Source organism: Triplophysa rosa, linkage group LG18, assembly GCF_024868665.1.
Source record: "Triplophysa rosa linkage group LG18, Trosa_1v2, whole genome shotgun sequence".
In the NCBI taxonomy this organism is placed as follows: domain Eukaryota; kingdom Metazoa; phylum Chordata; class Actinopteri; order Cypriniformes; family Nemacheilidae; genus Triplophysa; species Triplophysa rosa.
Window position 1 is genome coordinate 5565321 of NC_079907.1, and position 15022 is coordinate 5580342.

The window sequence follows — 15022 nt, forward strand, 5'->3', positions numbered from 1 at the left end:
AAATCTTTGACCCATTTCTTTTGATGTACGAGGGATGCTACCGGCACAGTTCATATTCTCACAGAGATGAGAAAACCAAGGCACAAATCACTCAATCAACACTCATTTCATTCTTGGCCCCATAAAGCCGTCCGATTGGCTGGGTCGTGCTGGGCTGTTTATCTGTCCTGATGCAGCGACATCAAAGCGCTCCGAGTCATTAGCACTCTAGGATTGGTAATGGAAAATTTCACGCTGTCGCAGTGTATGAGAGAGAGATGAGAAGAAAATCTGACAGACCGCAAAATGACGGGACACCATCACAGGGCGTGTGGCCTTATTAACCAGCAACACTGGCGATATCGAGCGAGCGGCGCACAGCAGTGATTGTAGAGTAAATGTCATATTTTGGAGCTCTGGGGAAAATTGATGAATGATTTATATAAAACAAGCCATCAGAAATCCATCTTCCGAGGCTCATTAATAACACGGCCTGAGCTGAATGAGATATAGTGGGATGTAACAAAATAAACAGCGGTTTTTAATTTCACATGCACCTTTTTAAATGCGAGGAAGATCTCTTAAAGTCTCCTAAAGGGATGCTCCACCCAAAAAAGACAATTCTGTCATGAATCACTTCCCCTCAAGTTGTTCCAAACAAATTTCTTTGTTCTGTAGAACACAAATAAAGATATTTATAAAAGGGTTAGCAACTGAGATTTCTGGAACATCATTGACTACCATAGTGGGAAAAAAAAAAAACTTTTTGCTTTCCTAAATTCTTCAAAATATCTCATTTTGTGTTCAATAGAACACAAAAAAATGATACAATAATTTTTCCTACTATGGTAGTCAACGATGTCTCAGAAATGTCAGTTACTAACATTCTTACAAATATCTTTCTTTGTCATCATCAGAACAAGGAAATTCATACAGATTTGGAACAACTTGAGGGTGAGTAAATGATGACAGAATTTTCACTTTTTGGGTGCAGTATCCTTTAAGAACCCTTAGGAGAACATTTAGGTATTGTTGAAAACTGCCTCAAATACTGTATTTCTTTACCTTGAGTTTCTCGGAAGGGTCTCATTATTCGGGAAATCTGAGGAACCCAGAATGGTCCCTCAGGTATCTTTTCATTTTTACAGAGAAAGGACTCTTTTTGACTCACCTGTATTCTGCACAGCATTCAGGTAGCTGTCTTCTCCATTCACCTGCAGAGACAAAAGAAAACAGAGTACAAATGTAAGAAGCTGACAGAATTATGAAATGAATTGATCAGCGCAATAAAGTGTCTGTTTTTATGGAAAAGTTTTATCGTCTTAGACATGACACACATTTGAACAGCGAAACGCTCTGTTTCTGCCTGCGCTTCTTTCTGGCTCGGAGGAAACTGTGAGAGTCATTCCTGACAGCGCTACATGGAACAGAGATAATATCTTTCAACATTTTACCATCAGACGTTTTATTCACATTCTTACTTTCACTGCTGCGACTGAAGGGCAATTAGCAGATGAGATAAAAAAGGAAAACAAATGGGCAAAAGAATAATTCTACTAAAGGTCATTTGACAGAAAAGACATGACTCCAGATGACTCAGCAAACGCTTTTGCTACCGTAATTTTCCAAGGTTCTTGGCTCCGATTCATAATAGCGCGAGCCGTTTAGTTGAAAATCAAGCTTATAGCATATTGACCGGATCTGACACTGGGTTTTTTAAGCAACGAGGCAACATTTTGGCTGCTGTCATGGTTGAGCCCACCTTAGAAATGTGAAGGTTGCTGATAAAGCTTTATTGTGTCGGGAATAAAAGGAAATCTGTTCCTGTGATTTGAAATGCAAAGAGTGCCTTTTAGAAGGCAGGACTGCTGCTGTAACTCAGGTTTGAGTTTTCCAAAAGCAATCGGACTCTCCCAAGTGATTTAGTGCTTTCTCGCAGCGCATCACGGTAAAACCGTGAAGCATGTAATTCAAACTANGCGGTTTATTTGTGTAAGTGTGAACGCTGCCACCCGAACCCTGGTGCGCACCAAACAAGCGGGCCGAGGCCGCTGAAAAGATGGGTCTCGGTCCGCTTTCAAATGAACTCTGGCGCGGTTCGATTGAAATATGAACGCAACACGGACCAAAGGCATCGAACTGAACCAAAACCAGGAAGTGATAACAATATACGACCCGAAAATCAAGTGATTTATTCATATAAAAGGAGTGTTTATTAGATATGTTCTTGCGCACGTAACAGAGGAAACCTGGCGTTTTGACTGTTTTAAACACTTCATGAGGTCTTGCTAAAAATACCCTCATATTCGCAGTCATACACTGAGCATGTATAACCCAGCACACAGCATTGTTTTGGATATCAGGTAAGTTCCGTTTTAAAATAATATCATCATAAAAGCTGTCCAATCACGTTGCTACTTTACACGTAAGCTGTTAGGTTCGATATATTTAGGTTCGCTTTTAAAATGCCAGTCTGAACGCTATAAGCGAACCAGGACTAAATTTATTTTTGTATTTTGTGGTCCGGACCAAAACAACCAAAAGAACCGAACTACAAATATGAACGCACCCTAACACTCATCCTCTGTGTGGCCTCCATACACATCGCCTTTAATGACGGCTATTCTTTAATATCTGTTAACAGCATGTGCAGTGGAAAAAAGAGTCTGGATCCTTTCTTCGTTCTTATCTGTTTCCATACCAACTGTCTTGGGTGGGGATAGGCTGCAGCTGAGGGGGTTAATGGAACCAAGAAGTGATGCCTGTAGGTAAAGGCAGTTATGATAGACAGCGCCTTCAGATCTGTGTGTGTTAAGAAAAAACGTCTTTAAGCCTGCTTTAAAACCAACGACTTTGTGACTCACTTATGTGTTTTCTGCTGAGATAAAACACACTTTTAAAATCGTGCTTTTTACTGTCATTTCTAGACACGAGCGCTTTCGGGTTATCGCCCCCTCCCACCTCCATCCCTTTAATGACCTAATTTTACAGAGAGCACAAAGACAATTGACTCTTAAAAATCCTTAAATGTGCTGTGAGAGTTGGTGGTACTGCTGGCAATTTAACCATTGTGTTGCCATGACAACGCTGCATCCATCAAAGCGGCGCACTAGTAAAATTCTTGTTTCTCCCATTAAAACTGCAGTTCATCATGAAGCGGCGCAGAGGCATAACGCGACCGTAAAACACATCGGTGCCGGTGATCAGGTCATGAATGTAGTGGGAGTTGGAGAGATGCGAGAGGCTAATGTATGCATGCTTGTGTGGGTTAGATGTCTCTGTGGGTGACTTTCCATGGCATCAACAGAAGGTCACTCATACTGGGCTCTCCAGCTGTAGCTTTATTATTATGAGCCTACGTGCTTGCACCAGTTAAACCTGTTATGGTCTGCTCAGTTTGTTTTTGAGGAAAGTAATTGAACTCACTTATATTGTCCCATAAACATTATGAAGTAGAAGATTGTTTCATAAAAAATATTGTGTAAATGCCTTTAGTGAATCAAGAACTTTTGATTTTTGGATCCAGTTTCTCAGTATTTTAAGTTTTAGATTTGATGTTGTTGTGAGAATACGGTATTTTAATTTATGTTGTTTGGAAATGTTTTTTCAAAATATTTTTTTAAAATATCTTGGTGTGTTGATTGAAATATTTTGTGAGCAAAAGATTTTCTTGTTCCTGTGAGAGACTCTTTTTCCCTCTAAACTCTTCTAGGAGTTTATAGTGTTGATTTCTCTCACAATCCCTCCAGGTCTTTTAGGATAACAGCGATCTCACATTTACCTCTCTGCACTGTTAAAACAAACCTTTCTAAAATGTTCTTTGTCTGCCTGAATGGTTCCATAAAGAACCATGACAGATTATAAAAAGGTGAAAAATAAATGGTTCTGTTAATAAACGGTTCTGTCTATGCGAAGAACCCTTTATTTTGAAGAGTGTACTGTTGTGTTCTAAACAAATATGTGTTAAGAGCAATCACAGTTGTAATTTAAAAAGCACAGCGACAATACAAAAAACTCATTATTTTTATATTAAATACTCATCAAAATGTCATTAATTCAATAATGTGACTGGAGGTTACTAATTAAAATAAATTAAAAATTAATACCATTGAATTCAGTTCAGATTTATTTAGATAGCACTTTAAATGGTCTCAGAGTAGTGAGGACTAAAACATTAGTCAGAAGTATCCATGCATGAGTTATTCTTTGTATATTATAACTGTCAAACAATTAATTCGTCCAGAAAAAAAGTTTGTGTTTACATAATATTTGTCTGTGTACTGTGCATATACATTTTGTTTTTATAAACGCATGCATATATGTAAGAAAAATATAAAGTATAAAAATGAATGAACGTTTATATACAATTTCAATTATTGGTAAATGTAAATAATAAATGCATCAAAATATTTCCTAAATATATAAACATGTATGTGTATGTTTTTGTGTTTATAAATACAAAATGAATAAGTAAAGTAGACATATATTATGCAAACACCTAACTTTTATTCTGGATGCGAATAATCACGTTTAATTCACAGCCCTTATGCGTATGATGAAGAACAGTTATCAACTATGCAGAGGAGATGTCCTGAGAAATCCCATCTGTCTCATTAGGCCTAGACTCTTTAAACAGCATTAAAGAGTCAGAGTCCTGTGTTTTTTTAATTAATCCGAAATCCAGTGTGTAAAGTATTGGAGTAAATGTACTTAGTTACTTTACTTAAGTATCTTTTTGGCTACTTTGTAGTTGTACTGAGTATTAAAGATATTAGCAACTTTTACTCTCTACTTAACTACATTTTTGAACAAGTATATGTACTCTTTACTCCACTACATTTGTAATGACTAATGCAGTTACACATTACATTTTGCATGGCACCTATCTTATAATTAATATTGCCATTTACAGGGCAATGAAGGTACTACAATCTTGTGGATTTTGCCTAACTTACAAAAACTTGTCAACATGCTTCTTATATGAATATGAGTGCAGTATCAGGTAGATGTCAATCGCTGGCGGTTTATACACGGTTAGCCCTTACCCGCTATTTCTACAGTAATATATTGGCAACACTTTGCCAGCTAGTTACTGTAGGTCACACATCTATAGCTCTTATTTTAAAACTAACTCTTCCTAAATGTGCTCTAAACATTTTCTCAAAATTTGACCATGTGGTGGGACTATTGCCATGAAGTGATGTAAACCAGTAAAAAGAATGTATAGTATTTCAATTTTCAAAAGTGCTCTCACACTATATAGACAAAATATTAACCTATAGAATGAGTCGGACACAGAGAAATGAACAATCACATATGAATCTCAACAATGGTGACAATCAACTGAACAGCTTCATGCTGCAATGCATGCTGGGTACATAGTACAAAACTCATTCATGATTGTTTGTCACCATTGATGAGGTTTGTATGTCAAGTGTCTAAATGTGTCTCAATTGCAAAGAAAGATTTTCTGACAGAGATCTTTCCATTAAACATGTGATCACTTTACCAAACATATCTTAATAATCTTAAATGCTATATTATTATTATTTAATGATTGATTCTTTCAGATGTATCTTCAGTTACTAAGCAAACATAAAGTTGCGGTTCCTGTAAAGTCCCTTTCAGTGTTATTGTATAAGTGACATTTTAAAGCTACAAGAAAGTCAAAGAGTCCAACCAAAGCAAACACTGATCGCCATAATGGTGACTTAAAACAAATTGAACCACTATGAACTAGAGTTAATCTCAATAAGATCTTACACAGATGACAGAAATAAAGTGAAAGTGGTGTCTGTAATATGTGAAGATGTTATTGATGTTTGTGTTTAATTTCCTCTGGTGAATCTTGACAGATTTATTGTGTTCATCTGTTATTTACACTGTTCATCTAAGACTGTGTGACTTAAGTGCGTTAATAGATTCTTTATAATGAATCTTCAAACAGCCATTGCAGTAGTTTACTGTAAAACACCTACAGTAACTAGCAGGCAACAGTGTTGCCAATATATACTGTAGAAATGGCAGGTAAGGGCTAACAGTGTATGTGAAATGAGGACATGACTGCAGCTGGCCATGAGGCCCAAACCAGCATGTCCAGTGCAAAAAGGCTTTGACTTTTTGATTTTACTTAACATTATTTATTTATCCGTTATATTGAAGAGACCTTTTGAAGGAGTTTGTTTACTTATGAGCAGTTGAGCTTAAATGAGACTTGGGTGTTTGTATAAAGAATGCCATGATTTGTTGCAATTTTGAGGTGTTCAGTCTTATGATTTAAATGCGATTGCTCTCTCACAAATCATGTTTCTAGTTTTTCACTGACGTGTCTTAAGTGTTGAGGATAGTGCTCTTTGAGCCTACATTCAGTATGAGTAAAATACTCAAGTACTGTTAAATCAGATACTCAAGACTTTTACTAAGTCTTTTGAATTGGTGACTTGTAACTTGTAATGGAGTAATTTTCCTCAAGGTATCTGTACTTTTACTAAGTATGGTTTTCAGGTACTCTTTACACCTCTGCCGAAATCCCAGACGATCTGAGAACACTCTCAGCTTTCCCGCAAAAAGAACTATTCCCATATCCTTCAATACCAGCCTGCAAAACATGCATTACATCCGATGTTACCAACCAGGCCTAAATGAAGCTGATGATACTGAAACTATTTAAGCTAAAAATAAACTCCTCCCATTTCATTATTTTTTTGATTAATAAAGAATGGCTGTTGCTTTGAATCTGGGACATTTGTGTAATTTTACCTAAATACTCATATACTATTATGTCTTCTGCTGTTTGTATCTGGTAACACGATGTGTCTTATCATCCAATAGGCTCCTTTGAATGGTCATGTGCTCCTGCATTCACCAGTAAGACACCACAAAGCTGCATTTTCTTTCAATTTAGCATGTAAAAATGCTCAATTTAAAATCTGTAAATAAACCCAGAACACTATGGCCCGGTTTCTCAGACAAGGCTTAAGGCTAGTCTCAGACTAAAAGGAATGTGTGACCTGTCTTAACTGAATATAACTTGCCCAGAAACATCTTAAAATATATTAGTGTCATTGTTTCGTCTCAAGATGCACACCAGTAATGTATTCTAAGGCATTTTCATAAAAGCGACAAATATCTTAATTCAACTAAGGCATAGTCCTGGCTTAAACTAAGCCGTGTCTGTGAAACCGGGCCTATATGTGACTCCACACATCTAAGATAATGTCATTTAAACTATAGCTATTAAATAGTTAATGTTTATAACATTACATTACATTTTAAATAAATGATACTCTGATGGTGATATGTGTTTGTGTGTATGGTACTGTTTAAGTATTGCCATTGATTTATGGAAATGACCTCCCATTTAACCTTCTGTATTATGGTGTTTATCTATACATTGCGTGGTACATTAGCATTATATAAATTAAAGAAATTTAGAAGCACTAAACTGTCTCCAAGTTTGGCCTTAAACTTGATTTTTCAGTCATGTTCCAGCCGATTACAAAGGCACATCAAACACAATACAACCACTGAGCGTCTTTTTTTAACGTAAACACTTCTATTGCATATTGTGTATTTATATTAAAGGCTATATATTATACACACATAGTATATATACACAGCATTTATATATTTATATATATTATATATATTATATATATATATATATATATATATGTACATATATACATTTTAACTTACATTTTTACACTTTACATTTTATAGGAAAAACGTAATATACTACATTCTCATTATTGTTGTTGCAATTGTTCGTAGATATATATCTACAATATTGTTTTCGTTTGTTAATTCACTTATTGTTGTTGGTTTGTATTGTCAGATCTGCACTAAGGCAGCAGTGACGCCCAGTCTGTTGGCTGGTGGTTCACGAGCGCGCGAACGCTTGGAGACGCGCGTGGGTCTCTTCTAGGGGTGTGTGCATCACATCACATCATACACTACAACACCGATCAGACATCACACATCAACCCACGGCAGGTCACGGAGGAGCAGTACATCACTCGCCTTCAAAACCGACGCGTTAAAGCAACATTCTCACGATCGCGCCATTCAAAGCGTTCAATGGCGCGTTCGTTCCCAAACACAACCCCGTCCGGAGTCCTGCATGACAGAAGTGGCTTTTAACACCGGACAATGACAGTGAGCCAGAGCAGGAGATAGGGATGGATGCGAGAGTGTGCAGGATGCTCGTCCTGGTCGGTGTGTTCGCGCTGTGGCTGCGGGTGATCGCGGAGGTAAGACGCGCCTTTGGGGCAAACACACGCGCCCTTCTCCCGTGAGAAAATAGGTGTATGATGTTCACAAAAGGACATTGCATTGCGTTATCTTATTTCGATGCTTTGAATAGGTAAGAAATGCCGCATGATTGTAATGTGTGCCTTTTCAGGTAGTGTTAGTGCAGTATCTTAGCTATACAGTATATCTGTCATTGTACAATAAAACGCTCACTGTTAAGTGGATTCAGGCAAAGCCACCTCCCTCTATTAGAGGATGTGACATGCCCTGCTGTGCAAAGGAAATGTCGTTTAAATGATATTAGTTATATTAGGGTATAAATTCAATTATGATATTCATTTTTATTGTTATTGTTTCTCATCGAATCCAAATGACAGAACCTAAACACCTTTCGAAAGCCATTTCCAAAGAATAAAAGATTGACCCATATTTGCTGTAATGATTTTGCTAGAACAACACTGAAGCAGTGTTTCAAAGGTTGTAAAAAAATGTAAATTGTAGAAATATAAATAAATAAATGTGTAGGACTGTTCGAAAGAGCATATGGAGAGTTTGGTTCCAAAAAGAGATAACTCCGTTTTTAAAATGTTTCAAAAATCGTGTGTTTTATTGTGCATTCCAATGAATATCAATCAAACTGCAGTTGGTTTGTTTTGATTTAAGCCATAATAACTCAAAAATGACAGCTAACTAACACAATAAAAACATGATAACATAATGAAAAACATGATTTTTGAAAAATGTTAAAAACGGAGTTCTCTTATATTGGAACCAAACTCTTCATATAGACAGTACAGTGTGCAAAGAAGTAACAATAAACACAGCTCAAGGAAAACAAAGATAGTTTCAAACTGACATGAGTGTAGTTTTGTAATAATGTGAACTTAATAGCTTCCACATGGCTCAGATTTGTTCAAACTTAATGAAATAAAGGAAATAGACATCAGCGTTGTTCAACACATAATTGTACCTTCATCTTAGTTCACATCCACTTCTGATCTGGAGTACTTGAACATCTGTTAGGGCGGCGAAACAGCAGCATTATGGGACAGAATGAATTAGCAGTGTGCCCACTGTGCTCCATTCCCAATTTTATGCTTCTCATCATTACAGAATTGTATAATTTTATAGCACCAACAAATGTGTTGATGTGTTCAGCTCTTGATTGATTTGATCAATTCATTTTTAAATGTACAAAGATCCAGAGGTACAGAGTGGTGGTAAGCCATCACAACACATTGTGCGTTTAATCAAGAGCCACAGGCTCATCGACATCTCCAAGGTTGTCAGGCGCTGTCTTCTGTTCGCAGCTGCCAGTAAGACCCACCTGGTCTTATGTTCGCTCATCTGTGCTATACAAGAGAGAGGAATTTCATTACCGGTTTGTTCTTAGTACAGAATTTAAAATGTGTCATCACAGATGATAATGGAAAGCCAACTTAAAGTCTTTTTCTTGAAAGTTTCTTCAAAGTTGTATTTTGCTATTTCACAGACAGTGTCAGTCCGTCCTCATATGGTGCTCTGGAATGAGAACGACAGATGCAATTATGGCTGAAACTGACCGGAGTGTGTTGATATGAGCACAAATATTAGAGAGAATAACTGGGGCTTGTTATCTGTAATGTGGTTAACCTGGAGGTGCTTTGCTTGTGGTGCTGTTCCCAGATTGTCAAATAATAAAGTCAGTGCTGTGGGATGTTTACATCGTGTAGTTCAATGTTTGAAAATCAAGACCCAGCTTTATGTTCAAGGTCAACTGTAAGGCATTTGTAGGTTTAGTTTCCTATCAAATATAAACTCTTGATAGTCATACATTGTTCGGTTTGACTGAGCGTCTCGATTAGACTGGTTCAGCCATAAGTTTGAGACAAAACACCACATAAATATATGGCAATGCTCAACAACATTATTCTTTTTTATTAAAGGTGCTGTGTGTAATTTTTTGGAGGATCTATTGACAGAAATGCATTATAATATCCATAGCTATGCCTTCAGAGGTGTATAAAGACCTTACATAATGAAGCATTATGTTTTTACTATCTTAGAATGAGCTATTTCTATCTACATACACCGCGGGTCCCCTTACGTGGAATTCGCCATGTTGTTTCTACAGTAGCCCTAAACGGACAAACTGCTCTACAGAGCACGCTTCGTAAATACGTTATCTCCTTCGGTAAAGAAGCGAAAACATGACGACATCTTAGTCCTATGTCAGCCACTGTAGTGCTTCTAAAGGGAGGGGGAGCGGTGGAGTAAGCCATTGGTTGCAATTCGCAACTTTACCACTAGATGCCGCTAAAATTTGCACACTGGACATTTAATGTTAGTATTACAAATTCTGTTGTTTGATTTTTGTTTATGTTGGTTAATTTTACATTACCTAAAATTAACACATCTCTGCTGTCTTTCTGAAACCTCATATCTCCATAAATGTGGATTTAATTTAAACATTTTCCATAAATCATTATTATTACTAACTATTTGTTTGTCACTGGGTTGCAAATATCTTACCAACAAAAAGTATTAAAAAGTGCTTGTCAACTTTTCAATTTCCTGAAAAACAGCAAATTCGAACATCCGAGGATTTGGAAGGATAGCAAGGATACATAAAACTGGATATATACGTATAAATCATTTTCTTTATTTGTTCATGCTAACTAATAGCTATAAAATGAAACAAGTATAACTGAATATTTCTCACACTTTATAAAATGCTGGGTTATTTTTCAAGCCAGCTTTGGGTCAAAAAGGGACAAATCTAACATTTGGGTTGGTAACCTACCGTATATGGGTCGTTTCAACCCAAAATGCTTGTTTTTTTACCCGTTGTTGGGTCAAATATATAACATTTTCTGGGTTCATTTCATCCCTTTTTGACCTAACGCTGGGTTAAAATAACTCAGCATTTTTTAGAGTGCCGAGTACTCGGATACCAATACGTGAAATGTTTCAAAAGTCAGATGCATCAGTGATGAATGCCCAGTCACACTGTCATGGTTGAGCCCACCTTAGAAATGTGAAGGTTGCTGATAAAGCTTTATTGTGTCGGGAATAAAAGGAAATCTGTTCCTGTGATTTGAAATGCAAAGAGTGCCTTTTAGAAGGCAGGACTGCTGCTGTAACTCAGGTTTGAGTTTTCCAGAAGCAATCGGACTCTCCCAAGTGATTTAGTGCTTTCTCGCAGCGCATCACGGTAAAACCGTGAAGCATGTAATTCAAACTATGTGACTGGGCATTCATCACTGATGCATCTGACTTTTGAAACATTTCACGTATTGGTATCAGAGTACTCGGCACTCTAAAAAATGCTGAGTTATTTTAACCCAGCGTTAGGTCAAAAAGGGATGAAATGAACCCAGAAAATAATATATATTTGACCCAACAACGGGTAAAAAAACAAGCATTTTGGGTTGAAACGACCCATATACGGTAGGTTACCAACCCAAATGTTAGATTTGTCCCTTTTTGACCCAAAGCTGGCTTGAAAAATAACCCAGCATTTTATAAAGTGTGAGAAATATTCAGTTATACTTGTTTCATTTTATAGCTATTAGTTAGCATGAACAAATAAAGAAAATGATTTATACGTATATATCCAGTTTTATGTATCCTTGCTATCCTTCCAAATCCTCGGATGTTCGAATTTGCTGTTTTTCAGGAAATTGAAAAGTTGACAAGCACTTTTTAATACTTTTTGTTGGTAAGATATTTGCAACCCAGTGACAAACAAATAGTTAGTAATAATAATGATTTATGGAAAATGTTTAAATTAAATCCACATTTATGGAGATATGAGGTTTCAGAAAGACAGCAGAGATGTGTTAATTTTAGGTAATGTAAAATTAACCAACATAAACAAAAATCAAACAACAGTATTTGTAATACTAACGTTAAATGTCCAGTGTGCAAATTTTAGCGGCATCTAGTGGTAAAGTTGCGAATTGCAACCAATGGCTTACTCCACCGCTCCCCCTCCCTTTAGAAGCACTACAGTGGCTGACATAGGACTAAGATGTCGTCATGTTTTCGCTTCTTTACCGAAGGAGATAACGTATTTACGAAGCGTGCTCTGTAGAGCAGTTTGTCCGTTTAGGGCTACTGTAGAAACAACATGGCGAATTCCACGTAAGGGGACCCGCGGTGTATGTAGATAGAAATAGCTCATTCTAAGATAGTAAAAACATAATGCTTCATTATGTAAGGTCTTTATACACCTCTGAAGGCATAGCTATGGATATTATAATGCATTTCTGTCAATAGATCCTCCAAAAAATTACACACAGCACCTTTAATAAAAAAGAATAATGTTGTTGAGCATTGCCATATATTTATGTGGTGTTTTGTCTCAAACTTATGGCTGAACCAGTCTAATCGAGACGCTCAGTCAAACCGAACAATGTATGACTATCAAGAGTTTATATTTGATAGGAAACTAAACCTACAAATGCCTTACAGTTGACCTTGAACATAAAGCTGGGTCTTGATTTTCAAACATTGAACTACACGATGTAAACATCCCACAGCACTGACTTTATTATTTGACAATCTGGGAACAGCACCACAAGCAAAGCACCTCCAGGTTAACCACATTACAGATAACAAGCCCCAGTTATTCTCTCTAATATTTGTGCTCATATCAACACACTCCGGTCAGTTTCAGCCATAATTGCATCTGTCGTTCTCATTCCAGAGCACCATATGAGGACGGACTGACACTGTCTGTGAAATAGCAAAATACAACTTTGAAGAAACTTTCAAGAAAAAGACTTTAAGTTGGCTTTCCATTATCATCTGTGATGACACATTTTAAATTCTGTACTAAGAACAAACCGGTAATGAAATTCCTCTCTCTTGTATAGCACAGATGAGCGAACATATGACCAGGTGGGTCTTACTGGCAGCTGCGAACAGAAGACAGCGCCTGACAACCTTGGAGATGTCGATGAGCCTGTGGCTCTTGATTAAACGCACAATGTGTTGTGATGGCTTACCACCACTCTGTACCTCTGGATCTTTGTACATTTAAAAATGAATTGATCAAATCAATCAAGAGCTGAACACATCAACACATTTGTTGGTGCTATAAAATTATACAATTCTGTAATGATGAGAAGCATAAAATTGGGAATGGAGCACAGTGGGCACACTGCTAATTCATTCTGTCCCATAATGCTGCTGTTTCGCCGCCCTAACAGATGTTCAAGTACTCCAGATCAGAAGTGGATGTGAACTAAGATGAAGGTACAATTATGTGTTGAACAACGCTGATGTCTATTTCCTTTATTTCATTAAGTTTGAACAAATCTGAGCCATGTGGAAGCTATTAAGTTCACATTATTACAAAACTACACTCATGTCAGTTTGAAACTATCTTTGTTTTCCTTGAGCTGTGTTTATTGTTACTTCTTTGCACACTGTACTGTCTATATGAAGAGTTTGGTTCCAATATAAGAGAACTCCGTTTTTAACATTTTTCAAAAATCATGTTTTTCATTATGTTATCATGTTTTTATTGTGTTAGTTAGCTGTCATTTTTGAGTTATTATGGCTTAAATCAAAACAAACCAACTGCAGTTTGATTGATATTCATTGGAATGCACAATAAAACACACGATTTTTGAAACATTTTAAAAACGGAGTTATCTCTTTTTGGAACCAAACTCTCCATATGCTCTTTCGAACAGTCCTACACATTTATTTATTTATATTTCTACAATTTACATTTTTTTACAACCTTTGAAACACTGCTTCAGTGTTGTTCTAGCAAAATCATTACAGCAAATATGGGTCAATCTTTTATTCTTTGGAAATGGCTTTCGAAAGGTGTTTAGGTTCTGTCATTTGGATTCGATGAGAAACAATAACAATAAAAATGAATATCATAATTGAATTTATACCCTAATATAACTAATATCATTTAAACGACATTTCCTTTGCACAGCAGGGCATGTCACATCCTCTAATAGAGGGAGGTGGCTTTGCCTGAATCCACTTAACAGTGAGCGTTTTATTGTACAATGACAGATATACTGTATAGCTAAGATACTGCACTAACACTACCTGAAAAGGCACACATTACAATCATGCGGCATTTCTTACCTATTCAAAGCATCGAAATAAGATAACGCAATGCAATGTCCTTTTGTGAACATCATACACCTATTTTCTCACGGGAGAAGGGCGCGTGTGTTTGCCCCAAAGGCGCGTCTTACCTCCGCGATCACCCGCAGCCACAGCGCGAACACACCGACCAGGACGAGCATCCTGCACACTCTCGCATCCATCCCTATCTCCTGCTCTGGCTCACTGTCATTGTCCGGTGTTAAAAGCCACTTCTGTCATGCAGGACTCCGGACGGGGTTGTGTTTGGGAACGAACGCGCCTTTGAACGCTTTGAATGGCGCGATCGTGAGAATGTTGCTTTAACGCGTCGGTTTTGAAGGCGAGTGATGTACTGCTCCTCCGTGACCTGCCGTGGGTTGATGTGTGATGTCTGATCGGTGTTGTAGTGTATGATGTGATGTGATGCACACACCCCTAGAAGAGACCCACGCGCGTCTCCAAGCGTTCGCGCGCTCGTGAACCACCAGCCAACAGACTGGGCGTCACTGCTGCCTTAGTGCAGATCTGACAATACAAACCAACAACAATAAGTGAATTAACAAACGAAAACAATATTGTAGATATATATCTACGAACAATTGCAACAACAATAATGAGAATGTAGTATATTACGTTTTTCCTATAAAATGTAAAGTGTAAAAATGTAAGTTAAAATGTATATATGTAC

At 37.1% G+C, this 15022-nt stretch overlaps 1 protein-coding gene across 1 annotated transcript in view; it reads right to left on the reverse strand.

The window, feature by feature from the left end:
- Positions 1-14821, reverse strand: part of si:ch73-127m5.1 (neurotrypsin) — a 38242-nt gene extending 23421 nt beyond the window's left edge. The window contains exons 1-2 of the mRNA XM_057358828.1: positions 14445-14821; positions 1151-1193 (exon numbers count right to left, since the gene is read on the reverse strand). Of these exons, the coding sequence (XP_057214811.1) occupies positions 1151-1193; positions 14445-14516 (115 nt within the window). The 5' untranslated portion in view covers positions 14517-14821. The remainder of the gene's footprint in view (positions 1-1150; positions 1194-14444) is intronic.
- Positions 14822-15022: the final 201 nt, after the last annotated feature.